Here is an 18762-nt window from a genome sequence, read left to right as displayed (position 1 = left end):
CATGTTTTTAGGATTTATTGAACTTGCTTTGTTTACTTTCCTTAATTTCTCTTCTCTAGTAACAATGCATATTTGAGTAATATTTTTTTTTCTAGAATTTGAACAGTAGTTTGGAAATTTTCAAGAAGCAGGCTAAACCCACACTCAATTAATTTTTCTATTTTCCAATAGAAAAAAGAGAAAGGCTCCGTCATGATACAGAACAATGCCTATGCGGTAGCTGTTGCCAACTATGCCCCAAATCTTTCCAAAGATCCTGTTCTCTCCACTATTTCAAAAAGTGCAACGACGCCAGAACCCAACAAGAAGCCAGAAAACAAGCCGGCTGAAGCCAAGAAAACCTTCAACAGTGTCAGCAAAATTGACAGAATGTCTAGAATAGTTTTTCCAGTTCTGTTTGGTACATTCAATTTAGTTTATTGGGCTACCTATTTAAACAGGGAGCCTGTATTAGGGGTCAGTCCATGAGTCTAGACATTGCGTACCTTTGGGCTATATAGAAACAATACACTTGTTTTTGTTGTTGTTGTTTTGTTTTTTGGGTTTTTTCCCCTGCTCTGTACAGTCTGACTAATAACTGCTAATTTATGACCCAATATGTACAGTATGTATATAGTCATAGAGCTTACCTTACCTCTAAAGGACACCTGCACTTGCTAACTCATGAAAATACAGTCAGAAAACATCCCGTGCCAAATGAACCATTGCCTTTTAAAAAAGATTTACCGTAGGACCTAGTTTAAAGTGGATTTCAGATGACACAATTTCCTGATGTTCTTATTATGATGAAAGTTGGAATAATATGTTGCCCTTTCGGGAAACTTTGATTTAGACATTACCTAGAAAAACATTTCTACTGTTACCTAACTATGATTGGAGATTAATATTGTCACTCAAATATGAGAACAGGTGAACCCCTTGCCTACTCCCTTCAGGACTATTCAGAACCCCTGCTAATGTAATTGGAAGCTTGACACAAATAAAGGGAAAGCTAGAGGTGTGAGAACAGCTTTTAATTACTATGTAGAATACCTATAGCCATGTACATATTACAAGCATGACAAGCTCAAATAACTATGAGTCACCATGACAGGATGTTAATTATGCTTAAATTTAATAACTATTGGAATGTCATGGTCATTGTATTTTTAGCTTCAGAGTTTATTTGAAAGTAGTAACTTAACCTTACAGCTCACTCACTTGAATCATTGGAAACTACCTAACATTCAAAAAAAAAAAAAAAAAGATACATGGAGTTAGTCTTTCCAGGTATGTGTTGTCAGCTGAATTTTTCTGGTGCTGGAGAATGGAAGAAAGCAACCATCTTGGCTGCAATGGAGCAGAGTTCATTCATACCAGATTAGAAAGCTGTGCCAAAAACTCCAAGCGATGAGAATTCATAGGTGTCCCAGGTACTGATGAGCACTTATATGATTCTCTTCTTTCCTGTTTACTGTAAATTCTGCCTTAAGGCTTCTTCTCATCAAGACTGAGAAGCCACTAATTATAAAGGAAAGGGCAGTTAGTTGGCACATTTTTCTGTTCAGAAAGCAGCTCTTTCAGATAAGAATTGATGTAAATCTGCTTTTGTAAATTGCAACTTTAAATTTCATTGACTCGAATTTACAGCAGCTTTGTATACCAGAAGAGGTTTTGGTAAGAGTTGAACATTTTTAAACCACAACTTTAAGACATCACATCATCAACAGATTGTGGATCATGTCACACACAAACACACACACACACACACACACAATACCCCCCAACACACACCGCATACATACACTGACACACACACCATGTAGCTAAATTAGAAAACAAGATTTTCAATTTTATAAAATTACTGATGGTTAGTGGGTAAAATTAATTTTCTTTTAATATTTAAAGTTACTATTTATGCCCCTGAAAGATGCTAAAGTTAACTGTGTTGTGTTGATACTAAATTCACCTTTGACTGACATGTACATTAGCAGTTATTAGTTGACTTTTAAAATTAAACGCAAATTCACAATGATGTTTTGGTAGAAACCTAAGTAGTCAAATAGTGGCATTCCTTTCAATTTTGTACAGTATTTGAGTATAGTGCAAAACAGGTCTGCTCACAAAATCAATAAAGGGGCATATTCTGGAAATAAGCAAACTCTCAAAAAAACCTAGTAGTGTTTCTTTGCCTCATTCAACTTTTTAATTTTCTTTTCTAGTGTGATTCTACTATGTGCTTTGCATGATTGTATTAATACCAGGGTCACAGCTGCATATTACCAGCAGAATTCACCACGGAGACAACCTTGACATTACCACTTTCCTCACGGAGAGTTATCCATAAACCTTAATAAAATTATTTCGTGAGAAAATAAATGTTATTTTGTTAATTCCCTTCTAATAACTACTTCCTTACCATCTAGATAATTTTAAAACGTGAATACCATCCATCCAACAAAAGAAAAGATACTCTGGTTTCTTAAATGCTTGCGTAGAGCAAAGGCTCTTGTATCCACAAACTTAGGGAGATGTGAGGCAGAGCAGGAGGGAATGTGGTATTTGGTAAGTGCTTTCCTTGGTGTATGTGGCCAGAGTTTTCAGAACAGTTTCTGGCTGAAGAGAGCTCAGAGCTTGACAGCATGTATTTCTCTTGCAAAGGACTTGATTTCAATTCCCAGCACCCACAGTGCCTCAAAAGTGCCTGTGACTAGGCTCCAGGAGATCTGACACTCTCTTCAGGATTCCATGGGTACCACACATACGTGCATATACCCCAGCACCCTACATACAGAGAACAGTAAAATATGTCTCTAAAGTGAGTAGCTTATACTTCCATCCCTCCCTTTTACTGTCTTATTATTCATCACGTTATTATAAATATGTACATATGTAAAAACAGTTTTAGATAATTTTCCACAGGTCAACAGGAAAGGTCCATTTATATCTTCAACAAAGTGCTGTGATTATGTTGATGACATTACTTTTGTTAGTTATTTTTGTTTTGTTTCATGGCAGAAAAAGTAGAAAACTTATCATGATTGTTATTCTTTGAACTAATAGAGTTGAAATTTTTCATTTCAGTCATGAAAATCATATTTAATTCTAATGACGTTCTGAAAGGTTAAATCTTCCAATCATGTGTTTCAGAATTTTCTATTGGGGCTCTGACTTTGGTGTATTTTTATGTATTCGTATTCTTTAAAAATTAAAATATGTAAGAAGAAGCTTTTACTCTTCTTGTAGAAATGTTGAGTATCATAGAGCAAAATAATTAAAGAATAAGATTTTTATAATTGCTCTATAATAAAAAGTTAAAATATGAAATGAAAAGAATACAGATGTGTCGCTATAAAAATAAAATTGCTTTCAGAAGATACATACCACATATTAATATTTGTTTATTTGACTCAACAAATAACAGATCAAGTATGCTGTAATGCACAATGACATAGACAGTGATGGTGTGTGCAGAATGTACATTTATAGAGAGAGATGAGCACATTATACAGCAACTTCTCCAGCCGTCTCTTACTTTTCTTCACTTTGGAAAACTCCCAAAGCCTACTGTAAACATCTCTCATATCACAGACACAGACTATAAGCAAGGATAGTATTTTTTTTTCATTATAAATTCCTAATTTCCCAAAAGATGTAAATTAATTTAATTCTGAGAGTTTATGAGCTATATACCTACTATGATAAAATGGGAAATGTTTTTTCCTCCTATTTTTCTTAACAATAAATATGGCAAAAAAGGTGAACATAAAATATTCATTAATTCTTGGCTGACAATCCCAATGTTGAAAGATATTTTCAGGGATGTATTATAAGTTCCTATGGATGAGTGAACTCTTGGACAATATTTCTAAAAATCCCCTTAAATAGTTCACATTTATTTAAAATAAACAAAACATTATTTTACTAGCATTTTCTTTGATTATTATTTTTCACCTATCATCTATCTATCTGTCTATCTATTTATCATCATTATCTATCTATTTATCCATCCTAATGCTTATATGGGGAGAGACTATTTTTATTCATATCTCTTACGTACTTATATGACTTTGTTTTCATTCTTTGTGAGGGAATTGGACCTTGACACTACAGACCCTATGGACTCTCTATGGAATAGCGAATTTGGGACAGCATGGAAGCTGTGTGGATAGTTTACTGTTGTACTTTGTACATTCTGTTCAGACAAGAAGGAAGCAACTAGTCCCCTTTTGCCTAGCCATGGTGCTCCAGCAGCTGTGAAGGACTAGTTCTGTGTGCTCCTCTTTGCATCATGCGCTCAGGCACAGCCCTGGAAAACAGAAACATTTCTGCTTAACTGAAATCTTAAGACACGCGATACCTGTTATTAATGTTTAAACGTTCATATATCCATTTTCATATTCCATATTTAAAATTTTTCAAAATATCAAGCAAATAATGAAAGAACTGGTTGTTGACTCAAAATACCATTTATTTTCAAACTCAGTACTTTTCCAATTCCTTCTATTAGCATGAAGATTTTGTTTGTTTAAAGCCAATAAATTATGTTTCAATAATTTTATTGAAACATTTCATAAAACAAAACAATCTGAAGTGTAAAGTTGCTATCTCACATAAGAAGGACAAATCCATTTGCAAAGACTAACATCAGGACAACAAATATGAGGTTTAGTTACTAATTTTGATAGAGACTGTTCCACGATTTAAAGCTTAAACATTAACTGTGAAGCTTAAAGTTTTAAGACTATAGTACAAAATGAGGAAGAGTGCAGTCACTTTTAACATGTCTATGTTCAGAAACACGAGTATTGCACAAAAAATACAGCCATGTGAACAAGACAAACTACAAGCTATTTCTCTATTGGATTGATGTCTTAAAATGATACTATGTGTTGATTAAAATTATTATTTATTAATATTTTATATCAGCTTTTAAGAGCTCATATTTTCAGCATATTCAAAAAACAGAAAGAAAAGTCACAGGTAAAATGAAGATGTTACTAATTGAAATAAGTGAAATATCTAACCCTTTTAACTGTTAACTGGATAAATCACACACACACACACACACACACACACACACACACACCAAATATTATCCCATTCTGTATTCACAAAACTGCAATCACTATGTGATGAGAAGTTCTGCAAGGCTGAAATTTTAAATAATAAATACAGCAGTTTAACATATATTGTTAAAAACCTAAACCAAATATTTGCTTTTACTTTTGTTTGTATTTATATTCCTATCTTTTTTGAGATTATCCACCCAGTTAAGAAACCTCTACCTACTTTTTTTCTATTTTTATTTTATTTTATTATTATTAGTTACATATTATTAACTCTGTGTCCCAGCTGTATCCCACTCCCTCATTCCCTCCCAATCCCTCCCTCCCTCATCTCCTCCCTGCCCCTTTCCAAGTCCACTGATGGGGGGGGACCTCCTCCCCATTCATCCCATCCTGTATTATCAGGTATCTTCAGGACTGGCTGCAAAGTCCTCCTCTGTGGCCTAACAGGACTGCTCCTCCCTTGGGAGGTGGGGAGGTCAAAGAGCCAGTCATTGAGTTCCTGTTAGAAATAGTCCTTGTTCCCCTCACTATGGGAAACCAATTGGTTACTGAGCTACCACAAGCTACATCTGAGCAGAGGTTCTAGGTTATATCCATACTTGGTCCTTGGTAGAGTATCAGTCTCAGAAAAGACCCTTGTGCCAAGATATATTTGGTCCTTGTGGAACTCCTTTCCTTCCCAAGTCATACTAACTCCTCCTTCTTTCATATGACAAAATCAAGACAAATACATTTTTCATCCACCCAGCATACATGTTCAGGATGACGCCCAATTACTAACATTGTTTACAAACTCATTCCTGAGAATTTCTTGAATTTTCCATATTTGGCTCATAGGTACTCATGAGGTATTTAAAAACTTCCCAAAAGAAAGTACTGCTCTATTTATTCCTTTCAATTTTCTTATTTTGGTAGTATTTTTTAATTTCTTTTTTATTTATTACAATTTATTCACTTTGTATCCCCTTCCCTTCATTCCCTCCAAGTCTCACCCACCCTCCATCCCTCTTCTCCTTCCTCTTACCCCTCCCCAAGTCCACTGATAGGGGAGGTCCTCCTCCTCTTCCATCTGACCCTAGCCTATCATGTCTCATCAGGACTGGCTGCATTGTCTTCCTCTGTAGCCTGGTAAGGCTGCTCCCCAATCAGGGGGAGGTGATCAAAGAGACAGCCACTGAGTTCATAAAATTCCCCACACTCTACCCTAAGTTTGGCTATGAGTCTCAGCATCTGCTTTGACACCCTGCTGGTAGAGTCTTTCAGAGGCCCTCTGTGGTAGGCTGCTGTCCTGTTCCCTGTTTTATCCATCTTCCGACGTCTATTCTGTTTGTCTTTCTGAATGAGGATTGAGCATCTTACCTAGGGTCCTCCTTCTTGCTTAGCTTCTTTAGGTATACAGATTTTAGTATGATTATCTTACATTAAATGTCTAATATCCACTTAAATGACAGTATATACCATGTGTGTCTTTCTGCTTCTGGGATACCTCACTCAGGATGTTCCTTTCTAGTTCCCACCATTTGCCTGCTATATTGTTACTTTTGTGAAGTTCAAATCCACTGGGTTTTGTATTCTTTTTATCAAATCTTTTGTTGTAATTCATGATTTATAGGGGAAAATTACCCTAAGTAGATACCAAAAGAATGCCATTTCTATGACTGTGGTGTAAGAATTATCTCACTTGGCATGGCATTTTCAGTTTTCATGCCTATGTAGAAGATTTACTTTCTTACAACAAATTGCCGAATGTGACTGGTGTTATTTGACAGCTATGAAGGAATTACTACGGAAGCAATCATATATATCTGATTCCACATTGCCTTGCCCTTTCCATACTAAAAGTAGGAGTTGGGCTTTGCTTTAAATCTAGAAGATGTTTAATGTATAAAGAGAAAGTGACTCCCAACTACTCAGCCACCATTGTCACATATTAAATTTGGTTCTCTGTTTCCTTATTGCTCTCTACTGTCTGTGTCCTTCATGTTCTGAAGTTTATTACTAAGTGCATTGCTTGGAGGTATTTCCTGAACAGATACAATGTCATGCTTTAGGGATTTTCTCAAAAAGGAGTGAAAACTTTATCGTGTTATTCCCATAAGAGAAGACTCACATGGAAACTGCATGCATTTTTTTTCAGTTGTCCCTGAGATATATTTTTGTTTGTTTGTTTAATTTAATGCTTACTAAGCTAAGTTTAAAATTTGAACAGGTGAAAATAATAAGTGAAGTTACAATGGAATATTACTCAGCAATAAAAAACAAGGAAATCATGAAATTTGCAGATAAATGATGGGGTCTGGAAAAGATCATCCTGAGTGAGCTATCCCAGAAGCAGAAAAATGCACATGTTTTATATACTCACTCATATAGACATATAATATAGGATAAACCTACTAAAATCTGTACACCTAAAGAAACTAATCAAGAGAGAGGAGTCTGGCTAAAATGCTCAATTCCTACCCAGAAAGGCAAAGAAGCTGGACATCAGAAGAAGGAGAAAAGAGGGAACAAGTCAGAAGCTTGACACAGAGGACCTCTGAAAGGCTCTGCCCTGCAGACTATCAATGCAGATGCTGAGACTTATGGGCAACCTTTGGGCAGAGTGCAGAAAATCTTATGAAAGAAGTGGGAAACAGTAAGATACGGAGAGGACAGGAACTCCACAAGGAGAGCAACAGAACCAAAAAATCTGAGCACAGGGGTCTTTCCTGAGACTGCTATTCCAACCAAGGACTATGCATGGAGATAACCTAAGACCCCTGCACAGATGTAGCCCATGGCAGTTCAGTATCCAAATGGGTTCCATTGTAATAGGAACAGGGACTCTCTCTGACATGAACTGATTGGCCTGTTCTTTAATTACCTCCCCCTGAGGGGGAAGCAGCATTACCAGGCCACAGAAGAAGACAATGCAGCCACTCCTGATGAGACTTAATTGACTAGGATCAGAAGGAAAGAAAAAAAGTCCTCCCCTATCAGTGAACTTGGGGAGGGCATGCATGCAGAGGGTGGAGGAAGGGAGGGATTGGGATGGGAGGAGGGTGGGAAACACAGGGGGGATACAAAATGAATAAAGTGTAATTAATAAAAAAAAACTGAAAAGAAATGAATAACAACCAGAAATGATCCTATCACCTTTCTTGATATCATCCTAAATTAAACAGAAATATATAAATCACATACATATATACTGGAGTTACCTCATTCAGGATGATCTTTTCTAGTTCCATCCATTTGCCTGTAAATACGTGATTTCTTGAATCTCACTCAGAGGGGAATAGAGTTGACAGGGGAAGTGGTGGAAGAAAAGAAACAGATTGGAGAGGGAATTTGAAGGAGGGGATCAGATTTAGGGAGAGTGGCAGTCGGGGCATCTAAGGCTTGTAGAGAGAAAAGAAACTGTGGGCAGGGGCATCCTTGAGACAAGCTGGAGACATACAACAGGGTAGGCTCCTGGGAGAACACAGGGGCGACTCTAGCTGAGAACCCTAATAATGGTGATTATGGAGGCTGAAGAGCCCACCCTAGAACTGGGCAGGACTATCAGTGGGGGGATAGAAAGACCAACACACCCATAAAAACTTCACCCCCAAATTTACCCAGCCTACAAGATGTGCAGTTGTAAAAATAGAACAGAGGTTGAGGGAATGTCCAACCAATTTTTGGCCCAACCTGAGATCCACCCCATAGAGCAGATCCAACCCCTGACACTATTAAAGGCACTCTGCTGTGCTTGCAGACAAGAGCCTAGCTTGTCTGTCTTCTGAGATGCTCCACCCAGCAATGGATCTAAATAGAAGGTAAGACTCAGAGCCAAACATTGGGTGGAGCTCAGAGAACATTGTGGAAGTGTGTGTGTGTGTGTGTGTGTGTGTGTGTGTGTGTGTGTGTGTGGCAGGGAGTGGGGTTGGGGGAGGAACAGAAGGACCCAGAGGGCCAGGAACTCCAACAGTACTAACTAGCCTGAGACTAAGGTGACTACTAGGGGAGACTGAAGCATCAACCAAGGATCATTCATAGACTGGACCTAGGCCATCTTACACATATGTATCCAAGGGACAGCTTGGATGTGGGTTCCCTGAAAAGGGGAGTGTGGCTGTCTCTGACATAGTCACTGATGCATGCTTTTTGATCACTTCCCCCTGATCACCTTGCCAGAACATTGTGACAAAAGGAAATGCTCAGTCCTGATTATGACAAAATTGCTGGGATGGGTTAGTGGGGGTCTCCCCTTTCCTGAGGTGTAAGGAAGAGGGGGTAGGTGGAAGAGGGAAGGCAAGTGTGGGGAGGGACAGGGAGGAGAGGAGAGAGGGGTCTATGATTGGGATGTAAACTGAATAACTAAATAAAAATGATTTAAATAAGGGAGCAGGATACAGCTGGGATAGAGTTAATAAAATGTAGCTAACAATAAAAATTAAAAAAAATGATTTGAATACATTTGATCTGGAACTCATATTCTCTAATTATATGACGACTTAACAAGAAAATGATTTATTGTAAATGTGGCTTTTTGAAATATACTTTATAATAATAATTTCAAATGTCCTCAGTTTCTTAACAATTTTAAAATAAAAAGCCATAGAGTGAAAAAAATGTATAACTACTCTTAACTTTTGAGGGAAAATTATGAAAAAGTAATTTGGATTTCTTCAAAATGCCAAAAAATTTGGTACTATGGAAAAATATAAGTTCACCCAGAAAATTGGCTTCTTTCTATAATCAACTGTCATGTTTACATGAAAATGTAACAATGACATGGACATGGCTGGCTAGCCTAGTTCTACCTCTGCGCTGAGTTTCCAGACACTATTTCACCCTAGGCTGGGCAGGAAGGAATGAAGCTTAGTTGGGTGAGTGAGTGTGTTATGCAGAACGTTGGTCCAGTGGTGAGTGCAGACAGAACATTCTCTGAGACAAACCAACCTTGGAAAGTTGGTAATGAGTGTGTGTTGGCTGAAGCTGAGGTCCTGGGAACGCTTGATTTGCATGAAGAGGAACCCAGGTGCTAACTGGACTGCTCCTTATAAGGAAATCAGAAGCTTTAACCTGAAACCTGGCCACCAGGCTAAATGACTGCCTCCAGGGTGGCAGAGGTTGAAAGCCAAGTGCACTGGAGCATTCAGGGTCCAGAACAGGAATGGCACAGTCCTTACTCCTGCCAGTCTCAAGATGAGGGTTTTGGGGTTTGGACATTTCAAGCCCTCACTCTTGTTCCAGGCTGGCACCTCTCACCTGCTCCACAATGACTTTTATTTCTTTAGAAATACCCAAGCTCATCTTTCTATATGTAAATCCAAAATTCTGCCTGTTTCTAGTTGGATCTATGTTAATAATCGATTTTATTTAGACCACTTACTATCTTACTGAATACATTATTGCTAAGATCAGTTCAATTTAATGTTCATAAATATAAAAAAAAACAACTATGCAGAGAAAATGACGAGTAGCAACATTCTATGTTCCTTAAAGTATTTCTTTTTTCTTTTTTTTTTTTCAATGCAGTTTATTTAGGAACATTGAACAATCCTCGGACACTGGGGAAAGCCAGCCCACAGCTTAAATAGCCTCTGGGTAGCCAACCCAGGCGTGCCACGGTGGCAATGCAGATAGGTCCACAGACATGGAAGCAAGCCAGATCCTCGGCCTTAGCCAAATGTGGAGTTGTTCGTGACAGAGAGCACTCACCATCGGGAAGGTGGAAGGCGGAAACCAGCTCCATCTTTAAGGCATAGCATTTCTTAAAAATAGTTGTTCAAACCTTGTGAGTAATTTTTTTTTAAGTTTGTATTGATTTATTGTGAATTTTATATCTTGCCCCCCCAATCTCACTCATATCCCTGTCCATCCATATCAACCCTTCACCTTTGCCACCCCCCCAACCAAACCAAACCAAACCAAAACAAACCAAATCAAACAAACAAAACAAAACAATACAAAAAAATTCCCACCACGGAAGTTTCTGCAGTGTGTCACGAAGTACACTCTTTGGCTCCAACAGCTTCACATGCAGACCTTTATTGCAGTGAGTTATTGGTCTGGTTCGAGGCATCTGGCTTCTGCTACACTATCAATACGGGAAACTCATTGGGACTCCTCTCAGATATCCTGTTGTTGCCCGGTGTCGTGAGAAACCTGCAGCTTTGATTCTGTAACTCAGAATTAAAAAAACAAAACAAAACAAAACAGAGTAATTCTGCTCTACAGGCTGTTTTCTGTGCCTTCTTTCATGACATGAAGTTAACCACTTCTTTCTAATATGACTTTCTTTTGAGGACCTCATCTTGCTAATCTCTAGATTTTGGTTTAGTCAATAGCATGTAAGGCAAGATGAATTATGTAATTAAATGAATATTTTAAGTTTTAACATAACACAATCGACAAGCTCTACTATCAAATCAGAATAAATTAGTTTTTCTGTAATTTCAAATTTTAATACAGTGATTGAAATTTCTCTCTCACTTTGTATTTAATATAATTAACAATTAATATGAGAAAGTTGAACTCATAATTGTCATCCTCTCCCTGCTACTTTTAATCAAGTATTTTAAAAAGTCACATTGACATGCTGGTATTTGACAGGAATAAATATAATTAATTTTAAATAATGAAATGAGAAATAACTATCCCCAAACTCACATTTTTGTAAACTTGCAGCCATTGGCAGAATGTAATTCATTTCTATAACATCAATTTGACATACAGATTTTACTGAAATCATTTAGCTATTAGTATGCAATAAATAGAAACATTCTTTTCACCAATCTTTTCTGAAAAATTCAAAAAGGAAAAGCCAAGGCTTCGAGGGATTCAGAGGGAGTTAGAAGCTTTGTAACACAATTCAGGTGAAACAACAAAGGAAATCCTGATATAAAGAATAAGACTTTCATAAAAATAATCACACTGTGAAGGTGGTTGCAGGTTGATTTGAAAACCCTCTTCCTTTGAGAGGTTTTAAGATACACAGAAAAATATAGACAAACAAGTAACCAGATACAGTTCCTGATGAGAAAGTACAAAATTTTTAGGAAACACTCTTAACATGAGAAAAGAGTTGTTTTATTTATTTATTTTTTTAATTTACTTCCATCCATCAATAACTGACCAAGTTTTAAGATTAGCTGAACTCACCTGCGGAATGCCACATTCTGTTAATGGCCTACAATTTTATAAAATTTATTTCATGAATCAATATTTTTAAAATTATCTTTAGCTATGTAAGAGTAAAATCATGCACATTAATTATTAATGCCTATCAGCTTTTTGGTTTACTTAGGGGGAAAGATTGTTTTCTATTATTAGTTTTGTTTGTTTGGAGAGACAAAGTCTCAAAATATCGACCAAGATACTTTGAACTTTTTATGCTGCTCAGGCTGAACTGCAACAAGGGCTGGTTCTCCTGCTCTGGCTCCTGTGACACCTGGATTGTAAGCACTGAAAACTAAGCATGGCAGCTTTAGTCTGCACTTATATTTACCTTTCATAATACCTTTCCATCAGTATGACAAAATACATGGGGAAAACAGTTTATAGTGTAAAGCATATTTTCATTTTCATGTAAGGTATTGTACCTTCAATCCACGAGTCCACTGGCTCCATCGCTTTGAGGTCTGTAGTAAAGCAAATGCATGGCAGAAGGTTGAGGCAAAGGAATGTTGCTGACCTCATGACAGACAAGAAGTCAGAGAGCAGGAGACTACAGATAAGACACACCTTTCAAATCCTGTGACCTGCTCTCTCCCTACCTAAGCCCTGCACTCTTATAGCCCAGAACTCACCAACAGATTAATCCTTTGATGTGGTAAATATACTCCAGATATAATTGCTTCTCAGTGGCACCACAATGTGAGACCAAGCCTTAAATGTATGAACCATTTGGCACAATTTACACCCACACCATAACACTATCTTTACTTTCATTGTAAAACATAAAGTGAAATATTGGATAAATGGAGAAATAAAGCAGGTTGCCAATACTCAAAATTCACTATCCCCTTTCCTTAAGCCAATCTTTCTGCAACCTCAGTCAGAAAAGGATTTTAATGTTTGGAAATAAAGGTCACTGGGGTGAATTAAAAGGCCCTTTGCATTATGGGATCTAACAAAATATTCTAAATATAAAATTCTTGTTTTTAGATTAAACATCACACCAATCACTCTATTCCTCTTATGATGTAGTGTTCAATAAGTAGTTTAGACTGAATATCACGGTTCTTGATATTGACTTTAACAAATACTGAAAAGGCTTCACTTCAAATCATAGGTTGTCTACTGATTTTCATTATTCTACCCAAAATTTCTATAATGAAAGCAAGAGAAATCTCATGCTAATTGAAACACACACACAAAAAAAAGTCAGAGAAAAATAAAAAATACTTCATGTGAGAATAATTTAATGTAAATTCTAGAGCTCAAGAGAGAAAGGAATTAGGCTGTGGACTTTGCTTTTGTAATCAAATAGCACAACTCACTGCTTGAGCAGCTCAGCTCAAATTTTTCAGTAAAATAATTTGATAGAAGCAGTTTGATCCCATCTCCTGAATTGCCTTGAGTAAAGGAGACACATGTGGGCCCTGGGTCACCCTTTTGCATAGAGAGTCATGCCCACTGAGGAGGAATAAGGGCAGCGCATACCTAGAAATATAGAGTAGAACACTGAAAACATCTTTTGTTTCTAATTTGTAAAGTTCCCAAACCGAAAATGAAAGTTGAAAACAGAATTAGGAGGAAAATAAAAACTAAACTATCAACACTCGTGTAAATATATTTTCTAGTTGACATAATTTACTTTACAATGACATAAAAGAATTGCTCACTCATTTTTTCTAAACAATGGTAGCATAAAGTGCAAATATTTATTTATATAGGATAATAAGAAAAATCATTTATTTTATATACTTTATTTTGTGTGAGAGTATGAATGCATTTGCACTTCTATTTTCAAAGATGTTATTTATGTAAAAAATGTCTGTTCACAGAGACCCATGTCAATGTAGACCCTCTAGAAATATAGGAGGTGCTTTGAACTCAAGCAAGGAGGTCAAGTGTAGTATGTGAGGCTTTAGAGGACAATGTTAAATATTTTTGTATTCTGTCAGATTCAGGGCTAGGATTGTGTAGAAGTTTTAGTTAAATAAGCTATTTGGTAATATATGTTGCACACAAAATGCAGTCAAGTAGCAATGGCAGAAACCTGGCTAAGAAATGAAGCAAAGCTGGACTAGAATTAGAAAACAAGCCATAAAACAAGAACATTCATTGTGTCAGCATTATTTGTCTTCATGATTTCCTGTTAGGTCACACTGATGTTAGGGAAACTCAGAAGTAAATGCTGTGAGAACTGAACACAAGATTGTTTTAGTGATTTATGGAACTTAAAGGAGATCCTACTAAAGCAATTTTTTTCTCAATGAACATAGAAATTTCTATATGTTTTCTAAGTGTTTTCTAAACATGGATTCTTTTACACCCTTTCCAAGAAACTTTTTTGCCACAGACTGAGAAGAACTGACTGACATATACATACACTTCACATACATATACATGTCACATATACTATATATCTATATGCATAATAGCATAATATATATGTCACACATACCATATATGTATATGGGTATAACAGGAGGGCTAATGATGGAAAGAAGCCAAGCTACCAGAGGGTTTGAGTACTTGGATGGAGAGGTACCTGGGGCATAGCAGGGGAAGATCTTGATGGAGATCCTTAAACACCTGTATGCTTTGTTCTCCTAGACCAGTTTCATTAACATAGAAAGACCATTCCTCTCCCAATACAACATATGTCCCCCCCTGATCAGCTGTCAGCAGGTGGAAGGCTCTCCTGTGTTGTAAAGTATTGCCTCCAAGGAAGGTAATATGCCACCTTGGAGGGACTCAAGACTGTCCAAGATGGAGGCCACAGCCTGGTTGAGCTTCTCCTGGAAATTGTCAGCCAGGTGTTTTGTCTGTAGTGCCTGTCAGGATTGTGCAACAGAGTTACACGGTGGGTTCACAAATCATGCCACGCAACTGGTTCCATGTGAGAGGTTTGTTAAGGGAAGGGGGAAGGAAACAGGAAGGTGAGGGGGGAAAGGTCACAGAGACTGTCTCTGGGCAAGGCAGGAGAGAAAGAGAGAGGAGGGACTTCGAGTTCTCTTATAAGGTGACCCAGAGCATGCCCAGGTGGTTTCAGGTGGTCTGTCGGTTGCTTCAACTGATGCCTGATATCCGGTTTGTCATGTCCCTTAGGGCTGGCCTTGGAGATGCCTGCTTACAGATCCCAACAGTGCCACCCCAGGGGCCCTGTTGCTCCTGCTGATATAGCCATGTCAAAACCAGATAAATAGAGTGGTGAGGCTCTCTTTCCTTCCCTAGTCCCTTCCTAGCCACCAGGAGAGTTACTACTCATACAAGTAGATCTGTGTGGCAATCACTATGGAGGTACAAAAACTTGGAGGGAGGAGTTGGCTCAGGCACTGATGATCTCGCACCAGAGAAGGGTTACATGTATTGGCTTGGTGACAGTGATGTTATAGGAAACATGCAGAATGGGACCAGGAATAGGGTGCTACAAGACAGATTAAAATGAGAGATGTTTTGTAACTTTTGTATGGGTAAGGGCCCACAGGATTCAGCAAGTGAGATGTTAGTGGAAACAACTGTCACCAATGACCAGGGAAAAGGATGCGGAGAAAAAGCACTGGGAGGAGTTGGGGTGAGTTGTTAGGAGGAAGAGGTCAGCTGTATACTGGATGTATTATAAGTTCCTTGGTGACTTGATTTCCTGATTCAGGATGCGTTGGTGGAGTAGGACAGGTTGTGGATCTGGAAGAAGTTGCTAAGAGATGTGAAAGTCAGTGCCAGGGTATTGAGCAAATGGGTGGGAGTATATCTTGCCAGCTATTCTCATCTTCCAACATTCTTTACAGGTGTCTGGGTCTCTGTCAGTTTGGTTGTTGCTTTGAGTATACTGGAGTATACTGGATCTTGCCATTCCTGTTATGTAACTCCAAGAGGGAAAGCCCCCATAGGCGTCCAAGTCTAAGAGACAGGATTTATTCCTCTTTGCTTATCAGTACGGGAATCAGGTGATCAGTGCCAAGAGTGTCTGGATGTATTGGGAATATCAAAGGCTCTTGGCACACTTTTGGAAGGAAATCCTGTTTTTATTACTTCGTTGCATCCATAATAGGCTTCTCTAAATATGGTGGTGAGTATTGGGAGGATTACGGAGAGGCTGGGTGGTAGTGTAGTTAGAATGGAGAAAAACAAAGTCAGCCATAAAAATAGAGGAGAGTGAGACCTGTGGAGGACACATAGCTTGGGCAGCAGCCACCAGGTCATAGATGTCCTTTCAAGAGATCTTGTTGTCCCATTGGGAGTGGCATCCTGTTCACCTCCTCAGTCCTTGACCTGCCAACATGAGTCAGACCATCTTCTTGGTTGGTGGACGATATCAAACATTTCTGTCTGGGAACCAAATAGGCCTTGGCAGGTCCTATGGAAAAATGCCAACAAAACCCCTTCTCATGAAGAAAGGGTCAGGTCCATTCCATACTCTGTGTACTGGATCACAACATTTCAGCAGGAAGGGAGGAGTTATTCCTGGTGTGTGCCAGTGGAGGGATGTAGGAGGATATTTGGAGATTTTGTAAATATTAAATATATTTAGAATGGCTGGGGCCATTGCTATTTGTATGTTTGGGGAATAGATGATTGGTTTGTTGTTGTTTTAAGTTGGACTTTTGCAGTTTGATGTGTTCTTTCTATAATTCTTTGGCATTACGGGTTGTAAAGAATTCCCTTGTGATGGGCGATCTCCCATGGTGAGAAGACGGTTTTGAACCAGGAGCTAGTAAAAGCAGAGCCATTATCAGATTTTATCTGTTGAGGAATGCCGGTGAGAGCAAAGGTTGGAGAACGTGTGGTGAATTGATTTTTTTTTTTTTTTTGAGCTTTCTCTCATTTGGGCTTTAGTCCATAGGAAATGTGAGTATGTGTCAACAGTAAGAAAAACATATTTTTGGCAGCTGAATTGGGGAATGCAGGTGACACCAGTTTTCCAGAGGGGATTAGATTTGAGATCTCAGGGGTTAGGGCTGATAGTTTCTGAAGCTCGGGAAGAAATAAGAGGATCATATTAGTTTCTTTGTTTTCTTTTTATTATTATTATTATTTTCTTTATTTTTTTTATTTTTATTTTTATTTTTTTCTGTGTAGCCTTGGCTGTCCTGGACTTGCTCTTCGGACCAGGCTGGCCTTGAACTCACAGCAATCCGCCTGCCTCTGCCTCCCTGAGTGATGAGATTATAGGCTTTTAGCATCGCCTCAGGCTCAGGAGCATGTTTTTTATTATCCTTTGAAGTTGTTCAAGAGGAAAATGGGATAAGTAGATGTGAATCCCTTTCCATTTGTGTGAGCGTGAATGGAATTGATCTGCTTGCTTGGGGAGGTTATGAATATTCCTGTAGAGGAGGTTTGATCAGCAAGGTTTTTTTTTTTTTTTTCAGGTTGTCAGTCTTGGCAGAGGGCTGTGAGATTTGACAATTTGACACGCTGCATAGAGAGGAAAGTGGCTCTTTCCCTTAAGAGGGCGGAGACATAAACCAGCAGAGAAAATAGTGGATTGGGGTCTAGTTTGACAAATGACCTTGATTACCAAGGAAGCAAATTAACAGCATATACACTGTCTGAGAATAGACTAAAGGGCTTATTTACTTCTTTGAGTGCTAAGTAAATGGCATGCAGTTCTTTATACTTGGGGAAGTGAATCAAATAACGTGGGGATCATGCCAGGGGGAGTAGTATATTATTGCAGTAGCTTGCCTCTTTCCTCTCTCAGTAAATAATGAGGTTGCCCAAGTGATGGGATTCTTTGCAAAGAGTGGGAGGGGGTAGTGTGGGAGGTTAGCCACCACAACAGAGGTAGGGCAGAAACCCATCTTTTATTAGGGTAATGATTATCAATTTGTCCTGGGAATTCAATTAGGTTGCTAGAAAAGCATGAGTGATTTCTGAGTAGCCATTGAATAGCAGAGAAAGATGAAAGGGTGACAAAAATATTGTTCTATGCTTAAGCTTAGCAGGGCTTTATGCCTGCCAATTCTAATGACAGCAGTGAGTTGCATCAACCTCAGTTAGAATTCTAGGTGCATCACCCACTGGGCTGTGGAGCCATCCTGGCACTCCCTGGGACAGATACAGTGCTCACACAAGACTAGTGGAGGCATTAAAAATAAGGAGCTATATGGGCAATGTAGGATACCTAGTGAGTGCCATGTCTTTTAGGGCTGCATTAATGGCCCTGTAAGCCTCCATAGCCTCAGAAGAGAGAGTTCACTGGGAGGAGGCATTCTTATTCCTTTTTAGGAGATCAAAGAGAGGCTGTACAGTACTGGTGGGGAGGGAAAGCCATGGTCTAGGCCAATTAAAGTTACCTAAAAAGCTTGGGAGGACACTGAGCATTTAAGTGTTTCTCTGCCATTTGATATTCTTCTATAGAGAATTCTCTGTTTAGCTCTGTACCCCATTTTTTAATTGGATTACTTGATTTGTTGCTTTTTAACTTCTTGAGTTCTTTATATATTTTGGATATTAGCCCTCTGTCAGATACAGGGTTGCTGAAGATCCTTTCCCAGTCTGTAGGCTGTCATTTTGTTCTTAAAGAAATGCTCAGAGGCCTTAGTCATCAGGAAATTCAAATCAAAATGAC

At 38.3% G+C, this 18762-nt stretch overlaps 1 protein-coding gene across 1 annotated transcript in view; it reads left to right on the top strand.

The window, feature by feature from the left end:
- Gabra2 (gamma-aminobutyric acid type A receptor subunit alpha2) overlaps positions 1 to 3367 on the top strand; it is a 150721-nt gene extending 147354 nt beyond the window's left edge. Inside the window, exon 10 of the mRNA XM_060380720.1 lies at positions 172 to 3367. Within this exon, the coding sequence (XP_060236703.1) occupies positions 172 to 468 (297 nt within the window). The 3' untranslated portion in view covers positions 469 to 3367. The remainder of the gene's footprint in view (positions 1 to 171) is intronic.
- Positions 3368 to 18762: the final 15395 nt, after the last annotated feature.

This window comes from Meriones unguiculatus, chromosome 3, assembly GCF_030254825.1.
Source record: "Meriones unguiculatus strain TT.TT164.6M chromosome 3, Bangor_MerUng_6.1, whole genome shotgun sequence".
Lineage (NCBI taxonomy): Eukaryota > Metazoa > Chordata > Mammalia > Rodentia > Muridae > Meriones > Meriones unguiculatus.
This window is presented reverse-complemented; position numbering and strand designations above follow the sequence as displayed.